Source organism: Cyprinodon variegatus, unplaced genomic scaffold, assembly GCF_000732505.1.
Source record: "Cyprinodon variegatus isolate N-32 unplaced genomic scaffold, C_variegatus-1.0 Scaffold726, whole genome shotgun sequence".
Classification (NCBI taxonomy): Eukaryota; Metazoa; Chordata; class Actinopteri; order Cyprinodontiformes; family Cyprinodontidae; genus Cyprinodon; species Cyprinodon variegatus.
In genome coordinates, this window is record NW_015151179.1 from 60,971 (window position 1) to 79,592 (window position 18,622).

Genomic DNA, 18,622 nt, shown 5'->3' on the forward strand with positions numbered 1-18,622 from the left:
GGGGGGTGTATAACTTTCTGACGGAGGACGCCGCCGCCGTATTTGAACACATCAAATTTAATTCCCAGTCGTTCATTTAGTGGGATTCATCATATGGAACAGATTTCAAATGAAGTCAGATAAACGACGGATTAAGTTACACTTAAAATTACTCAGAAGTTTGGCAGATCCACATTAAAGTGCTTTACATTCTATCCAAAATGTGTAGGAAACAAGGCTGTTAGGATGTCAAGTAGGAGAAGAAAGTATAAAAAAAGGTTCTGCTCTCTCTGCTGAAGCTGCACTATGATTACAGGGAGGAGCAAATTCCTTTAGGGAGACTACCTTAGCACATTGCCAGTGTGGCGGGTCAAAGTTCAGCTGTTTAATCTTGTCGGCCATGCAGCGTCCTTTTCATTATATAATTGCATCATCAGTGACAAAGGTAGCTGACTGGTCGTCTCCGTTTCAACTTTCAGTCACACTTTCGAATGCTGCAGCACAGACGGTTGCGCACACACTCCTATATTTGAAGTAACACTGTGTGACTTTTGACTCAATTATTAACTTAATTTAAGATATGTCAAATTATTTGTCAGCTCAATATACAGCATTTAACACATATTGACAATCCATGTGGGCTGCCCTTCTCAAAACCTCACCTATCAAGTGTTTAGATATTTTACTGAATGAGTCATGTAGCCCAGAGCGCTGCTTTATGGCAGTTTGAGATCCCCTTAAACAGGACAGCTAACTACATGTAAGCCTAAAGTTGCAGCAAGGCAACAAAACAAATTGTAAGACTTACACCTTACATACCAAAAAAGAGCCAAGTTCACTTCAGCAACAGAAAACAAGGCTTGCCTGCATAGTATTTGACTTTTTTCTTGTGCAAGTTCCTGCTATATCAATACTAGCATGAGATATGTCTTTATATCTTTCTTTTTCTTTTTTTGAAATGCATCATTTGATTTTATTTTATTCCTTGCTTTTTCCTTCTGCCAAGACTAGCTTAAAGAAAACCAGTACTTGGTTAATCTGTTTTTATGAGTAGTACTGTACATATTCCTCGTTGTGAGCTCACAATGAACCTGGCTCTGCTGGAAATGTCTTCCTGTTAAAAGGGACTTTTTCCTTTCCACTATTGCTACAAGTATGCTTGGTGTGAGGGATTGGTGAAGACTCAATGAGTCAATGCAATCAACTGGTTTTCCTTAGACAGAAAACTTTGTATCAATCTGGTGTAATTGTCTGTGTAAAGTGCCTTTAGATGACATGTGTTGTGAATCGGCGCTATATAAATAAACTGAATTGAATTGAAAATAGACAATAATGACTTAATCATTTGTTAGATCTGGACTTCACTCTATTTAAAACAGTCAGACGTGTTTTTCCTTCATCTAAGGCACGGATAAAACCATTATTTTCTGAGTACATTTCCTTTTCCTCCTACATTTTCTTCCTTAATGATATTTTTTTTCCTGTTCTGTTCTGAAATGTTTGCTCCCCATCTATATGCATTGCCTTAAGAACCCTAAACAGTAATAGACCACTGCTGCTTTTTTGAGATCCTTTTACATGCATCACATGGACTCTGGGTGAACCTTCCCTCATCCTTAATAAGAACAAGGTTATAACACCAAAGAATTTCTGAATTCTGAATTTCAATAGAGCATTGATGGTAAGCAATGAGCGCATTAGTGCAGGAGTACCCAAACATTTCAGCATATGGCCCAAAAGATAATACAACAAAGTTAATGAGATATATATATATATATATATATATATATATATATATATATATATATATATATATATATATATATATATATCATAACAGTCATGTTACATTTTAACTATTTTGAAAATGACAACTATTTGTTTGATTAATCATTTTAAATGTATTTTGGTTATTTAATGGGGCATTTAATTCTGTATTTTACATTTTATTGGTATATTTAATATTTGAATCACGTATTAAATAAATAAATGTTACATCTATTTATTTAATGGTACATTTATTAATTCACATGTACTGTATATTTTTTTGAATATATTTTGTTCCTACATAAATGTCAGGAATAGCCCCAACCTTGCACAAAGGAGACAGATATTGTTCCTGCTGATGGGTTAAGGAATGACAACGTTCTTGACAATGTTTTATTGGGAGTAAAATGCCAACTTTTCTAACACGTTCTAAAAGTAATTAACTAGATCCATATTACAGAAGTTTAACTTACTTGATAATATACTTTTAATAATAAAGGTTCCTTTTTTATGAGCAATGTAGTAAGTGTTTACACACTTCAATCTTTTAGTTTTTAAAGCCAAGTGTTATTTTGTTCCTTCATTCTACACTCTATTTAGGTTTGAAAGTACTTATATGGAATTAGTTAGAACATTCAGAATTGTTATCGCCTGCAAACAACATTAAATGATGGATTAATTGACGTTTTAAATCTATTATGGTAGTTGTAGTTACTTATAGGCTTGTGCGTATCTCATATACTCAGGATGGGCTAGCTTATGACCTTGGTCATACTATATTCTGTGTCTGACCGGCTCTTCAGAGAATCCTAAAGCTGGAATGACTTTAAATAATCTGCAGCAAAGTAAAGATATGAAATGCAATGTAAATTCCTCCCGTATTACTTGTCACGATTTGACACCTTGTGGTAAGTATCTTGATAACAGTAAAGCTCAGCATTTGTTCTCATTATGACTTCTAGGAGCCTCGAATCACCTTCAAAAGCCCAGTCAACCCCTCACACACAAAACACATGCCCGCAACTGCACACACTTACTTGTGACCCTGTGCACGGCAAAAAATAATGCTCTTCTTTTCCCTCACACGGAAACACACATATATACCGGGTAAACGTACGTGGTTGTTAAATTCACACATGTAGAATGTATGCGCAAGGATGAATAAGAAGCTACACCCACAAATACACATCTACACACACACATTCTCACTTGCCTCCTCCCCCTCTCCAAGCTCTTGTCAGTTGATTGTGTTATTACTATGCTAACCAAATCCTTATAAATGTGATTTAAAGCTTGGCGGCCCAGCAATCCTGTTTTAGCCTTCTGCTACTGTTTTTTTTTTTCCTGTTTTTTTTTTTTTTTACTAGAGAGGGGAGGAGTAAAGGTGGGAGGTACAGATGGAGGTATGAGGATAGAAGGACATGGAAAAACTGCAAAAAATCCAAAGAGAAATTCAAACAGTATTGGGATATGCTGGACATTTCCTGAAAATACAGAATGAGGGATGGAAAAACAGAGGAGGTGGGAAGGAGAGGATGACATAAGTAACAAAAATTATATATAGATAATGCAGTCCAAAACTTACTTCTATTCAGAAATCAGTAAAGCATACCCACCCTCCAATCCACCTCTTTCAGCCCCCCTTTCCAAAAAAGCATCAAGTGCATCTTAAATGAAAATTTCAATTGAAAAACTTAACAGCCCTTCAAATTGCAGAATTTTACACGCGTCAGTAAAGCCTAAATAACACTCAACACTTAGAAAGAATGGAGATGTGAGGAGGCAGGAGAGAGAGGAAGGGAACAGTGAAAGAATAGGTGCTACAGCAGGTTTTTTTTTTTTAGCCGTGGATGAAAACCGGATCAAGGTGACTTAAAGCAATTTTGTTTTTAGATTGTTTTGCATTTTCTGTTTGTGTCCTCCGTTCATTGCATTTCTTTGAAGAATCCTAATCAGACCATCCCACAAAAAAAGTGTTAAATCAATGCATTGTCTGGTTCAACATTCATTGTACAAGCAGCAACCTGACTGTCTAAAATAATATGCAAGCATGCAAGGAAAAACTCTGACATGGACATGGAGGCAGACGGAGAGGTGGGCTACTTGGTTATTCTTTGAGTTCAGTGGACCTTTGGTGGTAATTGAATCAGTGTGAGTGCTGAGTAGAGCTAGCATAAAAACCTGTTAACCTAAAAGGTCAGCTTCCTGCATTGTTTATGTAGTATGGAGACCAGAGAGGAAGAAAAAAAAAGACTTGACACAAAGTAAAATGGGAGAAAGAAAAAGGAGTAAATGGGAGAAGCGGTAAGATAAGATGTAACCCCCCCCCTCCTGTCTACAGACGGGTGTAAATTAATTATTTAATACAGATATACAGATTTAAGAATAAGAAAATAAGAAAAGTCACTGCATTCACTATTGTCTGTCCCCTAACTCTTTATCTGTATTTTCTTTTGCGATCCCTCCCCTCTCTCACTTGTTCTCCAGTTTTCAGTTTACAAGGCTATGCTCACACTGCAGCCTGAAGTGACCCAAATCCGATTTTTTTGGCCCATATGCGACCTGGATCTGATCTTTTCATGACAATCTGAAAAACACAGATCCGATTTTTTCCAGTCCGATCAAGGCCACTTGGCTATGTGGTCCTGATTCGGATACAAATCCGATCTTTTCAAATGTGACCTGTGTGTGAATAGCCAGGTTGGATTCATCCGACGTCATTAATACCCGACAAAGGTCACCATTCTGCGTCTTGGTACGTAGAAGCTGCAAGAAAAATTATAACGATGGTAGATGATGAGGCGGAGAGCAGTATTTATGTTTAGCCATATTGAAAAGATTGAGTTTCTATGGTTGGAAAAGACCGCTAGATGCGCACCGGCACTACCATCCATGTTTACTTCCTTAAACACAGAGCACGCTGGCCTGTGACTTCACTGTGTCCTCTACTGCGCATGCGGGACACTTGCGTTGTATGACTGCAGTTCACACAGGAGATCACATATAAGTCGCATATATTTGGAAATATGAACAGCAACGTTAAAAAAAAATCGGATTTCACAAAAAAATAGGAATTGAGCATCAAGGCCTGCAGTGTGAACGTAGCCTTACATTTCTGACTTAATCTTTAGATCCAAGTCCTCTATTTGCCTTCTTGACAGAATCATAACAACCCTGCTCAAATCCCAGCATTTACTCCCAACCATGCCTGTTAATATTCACCCCTTTCTTGCCTGTTTAATTGATCTTTCCCTTTTTAAAATAATGTTTCACTCCTATACTGAAGAAACCTGGATCAGATCCTGACATCTACAATAACCTCCAGCAGCCCATTTCTAACTTGCCTTTTATTTCCAACATACTTTAAAAAAGTCACCCATTTATAACTAATACTGATTTTTATAAACAATTCCAGTCTGGTTTCCGTGCTGTCACAGCACTAAAGCTGAAATCTTAAAAATCACAAACAATCTTATGATGACAGCTGTCTCAGGTCTTCTTTCCAATCGTATCCTTTTAGGCCTAAGTGCGGCCTTCGATACGTACAATTCATCACTCCATCCTTCTCAGCAGACTGTAGTTACTTTATGTTACTCACATCCTTCTCCACTGTTTACATTCTTGCCTTTCTTGCCACATTCAGTCCATCCAAATTAGGTCCTTCAGCTTTGGTCCATCCCCTGACACAACCAGTGTGCCATAGGGCTCTGTCCTTGGGCCCCTACTCATCATCCAGCTTCTGCCCCTTGGTAACATCTTTCGGAAATGTAATATTAATTTTCATTGTTAGGTGGATGACACCCAGCTCTGTTTATCTGGTAGGCCAAATTCTAGATAAACACCCTCCCTCAACTCCCTTACCTTCTGCCTTGCTATAATTGCACCCTATTTCACCTCTAACTTCCTTAAGCTACATTGCCACAAAACAAAGATCCTCCTGGTAGGAACCTATGCAGTTTTATACAAACTGACAGTTTCTCTCTCTCATTCTACATTTTCACCTTTCTCCTTCTGAGGTCAGGATACTGGGTGTCATCCTTGATAGCGCTCTCTTTCAACTCCCACATCACTAACATTACTCATTCTGCATCTTTTCATCTACGAAACATCTCATCTTTGCTCCTCTTTCCCTGCACTGTGCTTCTGTTCTTGTCCATTGCTTCCTCACCTCCTGCTTTATTACCACAGCTCTCCTCTCAGAAATCCCCTCATACTGTGTGCTTGAATTGGTTGAGAATTTAGCAGCTCAATTAATTACCAAAAAAACCCTTATTTCATCACATCACCTCAGTCTTAGAGGAGCTTCACTGGCTCACTATCAATTTCAGAATTCAGTTAAAAATCCTCCTGTTTACATTCAAGGTTATCCATAATCTTTCTCCCTCATACCTCTTAGATCTTCTTGCTACCCCTCCTGAATTCTTAGATCTTTTTCTTCCGTCCACCTTATACAGCCTCCTACCCACCTCATCATTAGAGGTTTCTCCTGCTCCTTCCTCGTCTCCCAAACTCTGGAATTCACTCCCTGATATTTTGCAATGCTGATACTTTACCTCTGTTCAAAATCAAGGTTAAAAACACATATTTTCAAGACTGCATCGTTTATTACGTTTATTGTGCAATGCTCTTGGGTGTTTTTTAAAGATGCTTCTAATAAAATGTATTATTATTGTTATTGACAATGTCCAGAGATTAAGACAATAGAGATTAAATAATTATTGATTATATGGTTTGAGTAACTCGATAAATAAAATTCTTCAAAGCAGATTTTCTACCTCGAGCATTCATTAAATTCTCTTAATATTGAGATTATTATTTCATACTGTTATATAATTGTTATCAAACACAGGGAACAGATGCATAGAAGCAGGAGGGTCCATATCAGAGGTGGAAGGGGAAACATTCAATATGTGACAAAGAAGCTTTCGGTCAAAGGAGGGCGGGATGTTTATATGACTGTCTGCAAGTGAGAATGATGCTAAGCTTATTCCTGAACTGAACCTATCGAAGAATGTCTTTAGTTCTTTTATTGGCTGTTTTCCTTTGTATTGTTAAAGGAGAATTCCGGTTTTTAACACTTTTAGCCCATTTTCTGTAGTGTCCAGGATGAAATCGAATGATCGACACCAAAATTTTGACAATTGGTCCTGTCTCTGCTTTTTGGCTCATGCAGAATCCCCCCCTGGCTGCTTCAGAATGGCTTCCATTGTGCATGTCCGATAATGTCCTTAAAACAACCTTAAACGTTCTTTTTTTAAAATATGCTACTCACCGGGTCGTCAGCGCTGTTCAATGACGTTCCAAAAAAAGTTTCGTAAAGAAAAAACGTTCCTGTAGTGTTTTATTTAGCATTTTGTAAATCCCATTGAGTTCTGTTGGAATAGTCAATATTCCGCTGCCACCGGAAACGGAAATGGGGCCTGTTTACACAGTTGTAGTCTTTTCGCTTCACTCTGTGTACTCCGACGTCGAGGTGCTAACGTCTCTGTTAAACACTTTAAAAAACTCTGAAAATGGAATACGAAAGGTGGATTCTTGATTCTCGACGTCGGAGTACACAGAGTGAAGCGAAAAGACTACAACTGTGTAAACAGGCCCCATTTCCGTTTCCAGTGGCAGCGGAATATTGACTATTCCAACAGAACTCAATGGGATTTACAAAATGCTAAATAAAACACCACAGGAACGTTTTTTCTTTACGAAACTTTTTTTGGAATGTCATTGAACAGCGCTGACGACCCGGTGAGTAGCATATTTTAAAAAAAAGAATGTTTAAGGTTGTTTTAAGGACATTATCAGACATGCACTATGGAAGCCATTCTGAAGCAGCCAGGGGGGGATTCTGCATGAGCCAAAAAGCAGAGACAGGACCAATTGTCAAAATTTTGGTGTCGATCATTCGATTTCATCCTGGACACTACAGAAAATGGGCTAAAAGTGTTAAAAACCGGAATTCTCCTTTAAGCATCCAGCCAAAGGAATAAAAACTAAATTACAAAAAAGAAAATGTTGAAAATGTAGGATCAAATAAAAACTTGTGACCAGCAGCGTATGCTTTCCATAACAGCATATCCTCAGTACTCAAACATCTTAGCATGAATCATTTGCTGCAGTGTAAACCCTGTGTCTCCCAACTCCCCAATAATGTATAATGGACACACAGCAAAAAGAGGCACTAACCCCTAAAGAAAATCTTCCATAAACAGCCCATATCTACAAATAGTGCAATATTATGGTTTAAGGTTGTATTAACACCAAAAGCAAATGCAGACATTTTTCATGTGGTCCACCTGGCATTGGTCGTGACATTCCACCCATAAACATTAGCAATTTGCCCGGACAGTGTGGTAAACTTCTCCTCAGCTCGCTATCAAATAGAGGAGTATGCTTACTCTTGCTACATCCTCTTGTCTGTTCAACAGACCTTGATTTTACAGAGCGAGTCAGCAGATCACTTGATCCACTCCTGGTTCAGCCAGCACTACCATCTACTTTAGGAACTGCAGCTAAATGATGGCTTCCAGTGGTAAATCCGTCTATCAAGGACCCAGTATCAGCTGCTGTGTCTTTGCAGGGGGGGCTCTGTGGAGTTTTTGACAGAACAAAGGTTTGTCTCCACTGTGTGCTCCTTAACCCTACATCACAACCTCATCTGTGATGTGATCTAATGGAGAGATTCAGATTGTTCAACTGCTACTAAATTTTTCTTCATCTGATCGTCAACCGCTCTGCCTGGAATACTTCTTCACTCTCGGACACATTAACACGTGGATAACATTGAATTTACTTGATACAGTCGCCGCATTTACCTTTGGTCTGAATGTACCTTAGGAGAAGCTATGTCATGCTTTACATTAAATGAGATAAGGCAGAGCACATCAAGTGACAGACAACTCCCGGTGTTTTTTGCTGCTGAAATTCCACACTGCATTCCATTTGCCTTGGAACCTAGAACTGCAAAGTAATTTCCAAAGTGATAGCGTTTCAGTTTTCAACATGTGGACTCTAAAAACTACTTGAGTAATAGAACTGCTTTAAACAGAAAAATTGGGAAAACCATCTTGAATGTGGAAGTCGATTATGCTTCTGTTGCTCCAGCTTTTTTATTTATTGCTCTGACGTTGGTGGAGTTTTAGTAGAACTATGGTCAGAAATTGCTACTTCAGACACAAACAGAATGCTGCACTAATGCCTTTTATTTTGTATATATTTCTATTAGTTATTTATATCTTATTTAGCCTTTATTTTATTAGGATGCTGCTTGAGATAAAATATAATTTCCAAGGTTGACCTGACCAAGAGGTAACAGAACATTAGAGTACAACAAACCTCTGTTCTTAAAATCAGCTTAAGTCGTTGAGTTTTTGCTTTTTTTTTTTTACATATAATATATTTCTTTAAAAGAAAGTAAACTTAATAACAGAACATTAGTAGCTGCATCCCTATATTAAACATTAAATATTGTTGTTTTAATGTCATTTTCTTGTACGTTAAAATGGTTTTTGTTTATTTGTACTGCTGCATCAAATTACTTAATAAAAACTTCTTAAATTCCACATAGGGAATGAAAACAGAAATAAAATATATTAATAATCTTTTAGCATAAGAGGAACTTCATTTACAAAGCATCAGTTCCCATCTCAGTCTGTTTAGTCAGGCACATGAATTAGTTGATAATGAGGCAAAATTGCACATCGTTTACTTTTAAGTTGTTTAGTTGCATGTGCATAGACGTGCATGTATGCCTAATATCGCATGAATTTATGCTCTCATGCAACTGCTAATCTTATTTCACTTTTCCTTTCTGCCTGTCCCTCATAAACACACATACATATCACCATCTGGGAAAGCCGTTAGCGGTTAGCAGTAGCACTTAGCAGCACAGCACGCTCCCTCAGTCCGCTCAGTCACCTTGATCTGCCTGCCCTTCACACAGCACCATTACTGCTATACTGCCTCTCTGTGGGTGTGCGTATGTGAGTTAATGCGTGAGTTAGGAATAGTGTGTCTCTATGTATGTCCATTATAAAGTAGTACAGTGGGATGTAAATGCCGGGGGAGGACGAGGTTGGGATTACTTTCAAACAGGCTTCTATGAAGCGATTTTCCTTCTGCCTGATCTTGTGTTAATTTTTTACCCTTGCAATGCCATACGGCTTTTGCCGGTGAGCTTTTCTGCCTCTTTCTAAAAAGATTATTTGCTTTCTAACTTAAAAGATTTAAGAACTCTCATATGCTTATAAATTTTTTGCCATAGTATTCCTGGTTTAAATATCTTCAGAGTGACCAGTTTTCTCTTGCTGAATTAGAGCACATGTTCTTTCCAGCTTCTGGGGGATTGGTGGCCTAATGGTTAGAGCATTGCACTTGGGTGCCGGAGGTTCTGAGTTCAGGCCTCACTCCCACAAACTGCCACTCTGGGTCCCTGAGCAAGACCCTTAACCCCACACTGCTCCCCAAACACAACACAGTAGCAGCCCACTGCTCCCAGAGGGAATGGGTTAAATGCAGAGGTGAATTTCTCCAGTGGGAGATTCATTCAATTAGTTCAATAACATTTATTATTATTACTGGTCAGGTGGCTTAAAATGACTCCTATATTTTTTTTTCCCCTTGAAAATACGAATGACAAATTATCCTATTAGGATTTTATTTATTTTCTCTGATAAAAAAATAACAGTCATAGTGAAAATTAAAGCAACACTATGCACACAATTGCTGGCTGTATCAGCAGACAGCCAAATTTACCAGCTTTTCTCAGTGTCTTATACTCAGACTTTTATGATAAATATAGTAAGTGCAGAACCAAAACGTATAATATTTTTCAAAATGAGCAGAGATCAGTATAAGATTTAGCCGAGTTTTATTTTACTTATTCTAAAATACCATAATATCACTTTATAATGCATTTAGTCTGGGCTTTCTGACATTCACCATGAGGCCCATAGCAAAAATGCTCTCTTTTTTCGTCATCCGTTTGGAGCCAAATCAAAAACATGGACTTGCTAACTCTTAGTAATTTATCACTACCTTTCCCAGACCTTAAGGTTCTTTAGAATAATCTAAGTTGTCTTCTTTCTGAATTGCTGATCAAATCAACTTTTTGTATATTTTTGGTATATTTTCTCAAAGTGTATTTCTCAAAGTGTATTTGTATGTCTTTTGTTTATTCGTTTTTTTCTGTATTTGTATTTATTATCATTAAAAAAATATCTTAGTGCAACATGTTCTTAGTGGAAGAAAGTGGAAAAAGTGAATTTTCATAATAATCTCTTTAAATAAGGATTAGAAAACAGCTCGTTGTCCTTTTTGATGTTTTTTGTTATTTCACTCTTATATACTTATTGTTGTAACTTGTATTTTTCATAATGTCATGTTTTTCTTATCTTCTCATTTATGATTTTTTTTTTTTGTTTTTCTGCAGATCCAGGACAAATAGACACACCAACTGTTATGGGACTTCATCCTCGGACTGTATTAGTTACTTGGGATCCTCCAGCTCAAAGAAATGGAATCATTACAAATTACACCCTTTATCTTTACTCAGACTCCATCACTTCTCTAGATTATAACCCTAATTTAGTCACCAGCTCGTCCTACAACTCAGATTTATCATCAGAACCAAGCCTGACTTCCACCACTGATGCAGTACTCAATTCAGATTCTAACTTATTGACATCATCAAATCCTGGCAGACCTGAGGACTCTGTGGCTTCTGTAGATTATGATAACAAATTGAGCATAATTCAAGAAAATGCACACATCAACCACTTCTCCACCATGATTCCTAGTGTTGTTGAAAAGACGCAGACGGAGACATCTAGTGAAAATACTAAAGGTCATGACAAAAATATGATCTTATTCAAAACAGCTGAGCCTAACAGCAGCAGTTTAAATCCAGACATCTCACCATCAGTCCCATATTATCCTGAAAGTAGCTTGGGTCCCAATCATTTTATTACACCATCTACCAGTCCCGTCTCCCCCTTTTCTGCTACTAATTCTGGATCCACTCCACTCTCTGTCACTGTTCCTGGAAATACCACCAGTTACACTTTCCTCAATCTACTTCCCTACCAAACATTTCACCTCCAGGTAGGCCAATGTGAATTTAGCATTTAAATAGATTACAGCATTAATCTGTACGAGGTTAGGAATATGGATGTGAGTTAGTTGACAAACAAATGTTTTTTTTTTCCTAATTTCCCATTCCGTACCTTTCCTCATAAATAAAGTTTAAAATATATATTTTTGATACCTAATCATGTATGTTTAATGTTATAGATCTTTGACTCTTAATGTTTCTCAGTTGAAGTAAACTGTAACTATTGTTGAGAATTATTTACTGACTGGTTTCTAATAGCAATAAAAAAGTAAAGTTCTCCTAGTAAGTTCCCCTACTGTTATTCAGGTGAGAGCGTGCACAAGGGTCGGTTGCTCAGTGTCAGAGACATCTCAGTATTTCCAGACTCTACCAGCTCCACCTGAAGGGGTGCCTGCACCTTACCTTTACTCCGAAACACCGACATCTGTTCTCTTATCCTGGGGTGCACCAGAAAAAAGCAATGGACCACTAGAACGGTGAGGAACAAGTGCTTTCTTTTGCCAAGTACTTGATGACACTGATGACACACTCTTCAGTCCCTCTTGCACATTTGATCGATTGAATTATTCTTTGTTAATGTGTGTCTGGTAACCCATTTTTTGCTGTAGTTGGGTGATCGAGCGAAGAGTTGCTGGAACCCAACAAGTCTCCACAGTAGGCCATCTTCCACCCTTTCCTCCCCCTCTTTCGTTCCTGGACTCCTCCTCAGCTCTCAGTCCTTGGACAGGCTACCACTATCGGCTTGTGCTCCATAATGAGGCTGGAAAGGCTTCTGGTAATACAGGAATAAAAATTCACGTTTACAACTCATTTATAAAAGAAAATGCATTTTAAACTATGCATTTTTATACATGCAGGGCCCTGGGCCAGTGTCACCACCAGACCTTCTCGGCCAGCTGGATTGAATCCCCCAAGAGTAAAAGTTATTGGATCCGACTCGCTTCAAGTGAGTTTTTTTTCCTCTACTTATTTTCTTTCTTTTTCTGCCAAGTACTTGATGATAATGGTAGTTATCAACATGCTTACTAATTGGACTGTAGCAATATGTGAACTTGGCATAAAGGCTGATACAGATCAGTTTTAAGCTCACAAAAATTTTTGTAGTATCCAAATTACTTAGTGATCCTATTGTGACTGACTGAGTGTTTATATTTCTTCAAAACAAAAGAAATAATAAAGTGCAGCTTCATCGAGAATCTCCTTCAGTCACTCCGCGTTTGACTGAGAGAAAAAGACAAAGCAATGTCAAACAGATTCTTCTGTCTTTCCTTTTCGGATTTAATGAGGGAGAGGAGCATTCAACTCAAGGTCCCCTTCAGAAATGGGAGGGGCTGTGACCCTGTCTGTTGCAGCTTCCTTCCTGTCGGCCATTTTGAAAGAGTGACTGGAGTGGATTTCCACCAGTGGCTAATCTCTCATCAAGGCTATCTCTGAAAGCTACTGAAACAAAATTGCATGCATCCACACACAAAGAGAGGCACACACACTTGCACTCACAGCCCTACACTAATGCTAACTGCGGAAAAATGCTAATGCCTGTCATCATTTCAGAACCGCCCCTGTCATTGCAGCAGCAGCATAGCTTTAAGGGTCACAGGTCTCAGAAGAAAAGCGTTCCTTCCTGGTTGTTGCTAATTGGGCAGACAGGAAGCTGCTTCCTGGTTATAAGCTGACCTTGACAAACATTGGAGGATTTTAAATAATTTTCTTGCATCTAATCTATACAGTTTCCCCATCTCCGCTAAAAAAAAAAAAAAACAAATTTTCAGTGTTTTTTTTTTTTTTTTTTTTATTAATATACAGTTACGATGTGTTTTATTGAGATTATACCTGATTGACCAAAACCAAAACAGCACTTACATTTTAAAAAACAGGAAATGGATATATACTATTGAAATTTCTTCACAAATAAAACCTAAAATATGCCGTTTGTTTCAATACTACCAGTTTAGTGCAAGCAGTTATGCCACCATTATTAATCACAAGCTAAACCTATAATTTTACATACAGTAACACATAGACCAGGCTTCCTTGATCTGGCCCTTGTAGTCCTGTTTCCTGCAGATTTTAGATGCAACTCGGATCAACACACCTAAGGTAAATAAGCAGGTTATTAGCTGGACTACTGAGAATCTTACAGCATGATGGGGAGGTAATTAAGAGCATTGGATTCAAGTATGAAAGCCGAGACACATCTGAAGATGAGGGACAATAGACAGTGAGGGCCAGCATAAAGGAAACTTTCCATAGACTGTCAGAGCTGATTTAGCTGGTAGATTATACTTTACTGTTAAACATGTGAGATGATGCTCTATAAATACTCTGTGACGATAGATGAATTGTCTGTGTCTTGCTGCCCTCGTTTTAAGAATTCTTCCAGTTTGTCATTGACAATAATCTTTGCAAAAAAGTTTTTGCCTGGTGTCGAACAGCTATAATTTAAACATGCTTTATTGGGACCTGTAAGGACTTCACTCAAGTGCTTGATAATTTTAATTATTAAATGTTATGTCCAGAAAAGACACAGAAACATCTTGAGTCAAGGGATAAAAATGTTTCTGTTCTTGTGCATTTTACATTGACTCTAAACTCATAGGTTTCAAATTATCTTAACTCTGGGGCATAACGAGCATATTATGCTTGACACTATTTATTATTGCAATCCACTCAAGGGGTCTAACGATCTCCTCTCAGTATCTAATGGCAGTCATGCTACCTCTAGCGAGCACATGGAGGGCTATGTGGCCCTCCAAAGAAATGCTGTCCGACACCATTACTGACCCACTGTTAAACCAGTCACGGTGAAGGATGTTGCAGGTAGCAGATCTCTCTCCACGGTGTCTCCAGACTCTGTCACGTCTGTCATATGTGTTCAGGGTGAACCTGCATTCATCTTTGAGGAGCACAGAGCATCATTGGTCAATTTGCTAATTCTGGTGTTCTCTGGGAAATGGCAAGCATCTTGCCCAGTATTGGGCTTTGAACACAGACCCATCTTTGGACATCAGGACCTCATCTTTTCTCATGGAGTCGGTTCCTAACCGTTTGTGCAGACACATGAACGTTTTTGCGTGCTGGAGGTCACTTTGCAGGGTTCTGTCAGTGCTCCTCCTGTTCCTCCTTGCACAAAGGCGGAGGTAGCTGTCCTGCTGGGTTGTTGCTCTCCTACTGCGTCCTCCACGTCTCCTGGTGTACTTAGCTGTCTCCTGGTTGCGCCTCCAGCCTCTGGACACTACACTGACAGACACAGCAAAACTTATTACTACAGCTTGCATTGATGTGCCATCTTGGATGAGATGCACTACCTGAGCCACTTGAGTGGGTTGTGGAGTCCGTCTCATGCTACCAAATGTGTGAACACACCACCAACACTAAAAAGTGACCAAAACCTTAGTTTTTTTATAACCTCATTTTATACAACATTCAGCAGTCTAGCGGCAGTGGGGAATAAACTGTTGTGGAATCTGCTGGACCTGCAACGAATGCTTCAAAGTCTTTTCCCAGAGGGTAGCAGGAAGAACAGTCTATGGTGGGGGTGTGAGGGGTCATTTATGATGTTAAACAAAATATATTTTTAATCTTGAGGGTTTTCTGGAAAAGGTATTGGCAACTGGCAGCCTAGTGATTAGGGCATAGAGCTTTGAATCCTGAGGTTCTGAGTTTGAGCTCCACTCCCACAGACTCCCACTCTGGCTGTCTGAGCAAGACACTTAACCCCCGATTGCTCCCTGGGCGCCCCGCAATTGCAGCCCACTGCTCTCCAAGGGGATGGGTTAAATGCAGGGGTAAATTTCTCCAGTGTGAGATCAATAAAGTTCACTAAAAAATATCTATTATTAAGAAAGAATGTCAATTAAGTAGTTTTCTTTTTGCTTTGATGCCCCCTATTCCTCACGAGAAACCATTTTACTGTAAAGCTTCTGGAAATTTACCTGAAAGCTTTAAAAGATATTGTATTTGGTTTTTGCTTTTTTTTGTATTATTTTAAACTGAGTATAAATGTTACCAATATGTTAAGGTTATCTTTTATTTCAGATATATGTATTAATATTTCCAAATATGTTGGAAAATACACAAATTTGAATGTAAGAATGGAAAATTGTTATTTGTCCCTACCTATTGGAAATTACAAAGTATGTTTCTTGTCTGATAAAACTATACACACACCAACAAATCCTCACACACATTTTTCACCAAAGTGTAGACTTAGTTTTCTACTGTCTTACCTGCATGCAAAGGATCACACACAAACACACACTCTTAAACAGCCCACTGGCCTTAGCCCCAGTGCTCCATGTCAGGGTCTCTGTTGTCTTCACCATCACCAGATTACATCAAGCTATTCAATCTGTAAATGACTTCCACCACAGAGCACACTCAACACGCACTTTGGGAAATGAGCTACCTAACTCAAAATGACCCTGCCCAGTTGTGGTGTTTGTGCCCCTGTGAGTGCGTGATTGTCTTTCCGTTGTTAGAAGGTATTGCTCCTGTGTATGCATCTGTCTGTGTGTGTGTCCTGTATCACTGCTCGGTGTCTTGTTAAAATATCAAGGTTGCCTGATAATTAATTGGTCTTCTATTTCTCATCAACACTGACCACATAATCACCTGTACATGTACTAACAAGTTGTTTACCAAGTAATTTCATTTTGTCTACATATGCCAGAGTATGCAGAATTTCAAAACATTCTTGCTGCTTTTCTGAGTGTTAATATAATAATCCAATGTTAACTGTGGAAGCAGTTTTCTATAAAGGTGTATAAACCAGCATGTTTATATCTGTATGTTGTATTATTATTTGTGTTTAGCATTTAGCTTTATCATGGCTCTAAAATGCTGGCAGATTGAACTGATTCAAGATCACAACAGCTTGCTTTTGTTTTTCATGCTGCAATTCCATTAGGAGCTTCTTTCATCATTTTAGCATGGCCTCCGTGTGTGAGAGAGACGGTGTGCCCGTTTGTGTGCTCCCTGTTTTAAATGTGATGGAGGAAACCTTCTACTTAAGTGAAAGTCAGGTTATGTTTTCTAACAAGGCCGTGCCTAATAGTGATTTTTCTCCGGCTTGCTGGTGTCACTGTAATGTGACAACACAATACATTCAAGTGCTCTGTTCAGACAAGACCAAAATTAAACTTTTTCTCAGACAAACACTGTTTTTCATGTAAATGTAATAAAGAAAAGTCCCCTGATGACACCATCCATATGGTTTGCCAAAGGTGGTAGTATGATGCTGTAGAGGTTCTTCTTTAAAGTTTAAGTTTTGGAAGAGTCTGAAGCCCGTCAGAAATTATTTAAAGTCTTGCTACAGCAAAATCCTCATAGGATTAAACCTGTTAGAGAGTTAAAAGTACTATATGAGACAGAGGTGAAGTTTCACATTCATGCAGGATTATCGTAAATACACAGCGAGAGCAACCATTTCTGTTAAAATGACCCAGTCAAAGTCCAGGCCTAAATACAATGGAGATATAGATACTGTTGTTTAAAGATACTCTCAGATCAGACAGAGATTATGCTATTTTGCAAAAACATGGGCAACAATTTTAGTTTTGACATGCTCATGGCTGAAGAGATTTCTCAAGGCCTGCAGCTGTAGGTTTAAGGAAAGGAGGTCCCAAAAAGAATGGAGTGCTACTGTAAATACAAACTGATACAACAGCTTTCAAACATTTGTTTTTTTTATTTACTATTTTGTTCAACTTTACTATTAGGAAAGGTATTAAAAGATCTACAAAAATAGATATATTTTATTGTGGTAATTGCCAAAATTTTTTAATTTACAAGTTTGAAAGGCACGGTAGAAAAGATTTAATGATATTTTCTATCTTGTCAAAGTATTTCACCCGTCTGTATTTTAAAAAATAAACATTGATTCCTCACTCTCTTTTCAGGTCACATGGTCACCACCTTTGATTCCTAATGGAGAGATTCATGGATATGAAATCCGTCTCCCTGAACCGCGAATCTTTCATGACACCATAAATTCCACGGAGCTCAATGTCACGATAATAGACCTTGTTCCATACACAAATTACAGTGTGACTGTGCTGGCATGTTCAAAAGGTGGAGGATATGTAGGTGGATGTACAGAAAGTCCTCCAACTCCTGGTTCCACTTTACCAACAAGACCTGAAGACCTTTCACCTCTAACAGTAGTGCCAGTCAGTGAATCTTTTCTGGCCGTTTCCTGGCAAACACCAAATCGGCCTAATGGACCCAACATCAGGTAAAAATAGTAAGGGTAAATTTTCTTTTTGTTTTTACTACCTATATAGTCTTATTATAAATTCTTGCTCATAGATTTATAGACAATTTCTACAAGCATTTCAGATTCACACTAGTAGATTCAGCTGGAAAGAAACTGTTCCTTTGCCATGAGGTTTTGGTGCTGATGAACAAAATCCTCTTTTTAGATGGATAAAAATACAAATGAGCACCTAGGCTATTAATAGAATTAACATTCTTACTTGAAAGGTTCATTCCTCACAAGGGTGTTTGGTCAATTCACTCTTTTAACAAATCTTACACTGATTTATACCCTCCCTTTACCATATATCCCTTTTAGCTTTAAGTGCCTACAAACAAACCAGACTTATACTTAGATTCCTTTATTGTCATTGCACAAAAAACTCAGGGTGAATCTTGACAACGAAATGTCTATTACTTGGCTAACAGTGTAACAGAGCTAAGACCTTATTCCTGCACAATAAATGTTTTCTATGAGTAAGACCTAGCTATATACAGGTGAAAGAGTATATATATATA

At 38.2% G+C, this 18,622-nt stretch overlaps 1 protein-coding gene across 1 annotated transcript in view; it reads left to right on the forward strand.

Moving 5' to 3' along the window:
• The window catches only part of LOC107097822 (usherin-like), a 173,697-nt gene that overhangs the window by 41,668 nt on the left and 113,407 nt on the right, over positions 1–18,622 (forward strand). Inside the window, exons 19-23 of the mRNA XM_015395130.1 lie at positions 11,171–11,841; positions 12,158–12,327; positions 12,460–12,626; positions 12,709–12,797; positions 17,749–18,083. Coding sequence (XP_015250616.1) covers positions 11,171–11,841; positions 12,158–12,327; positions 12,460–12,626; positions 12,709–12,797; positions 17,749–18,083 — 1,432 coding nt within the window. The remainder of the gene's footprint in view (positions 1–11,170; positions 11,842–12,157; positions 12,328–12,459; positions 12,627–12,708; positions 12,798–17,748; positions 18,084–18,622) is intronic.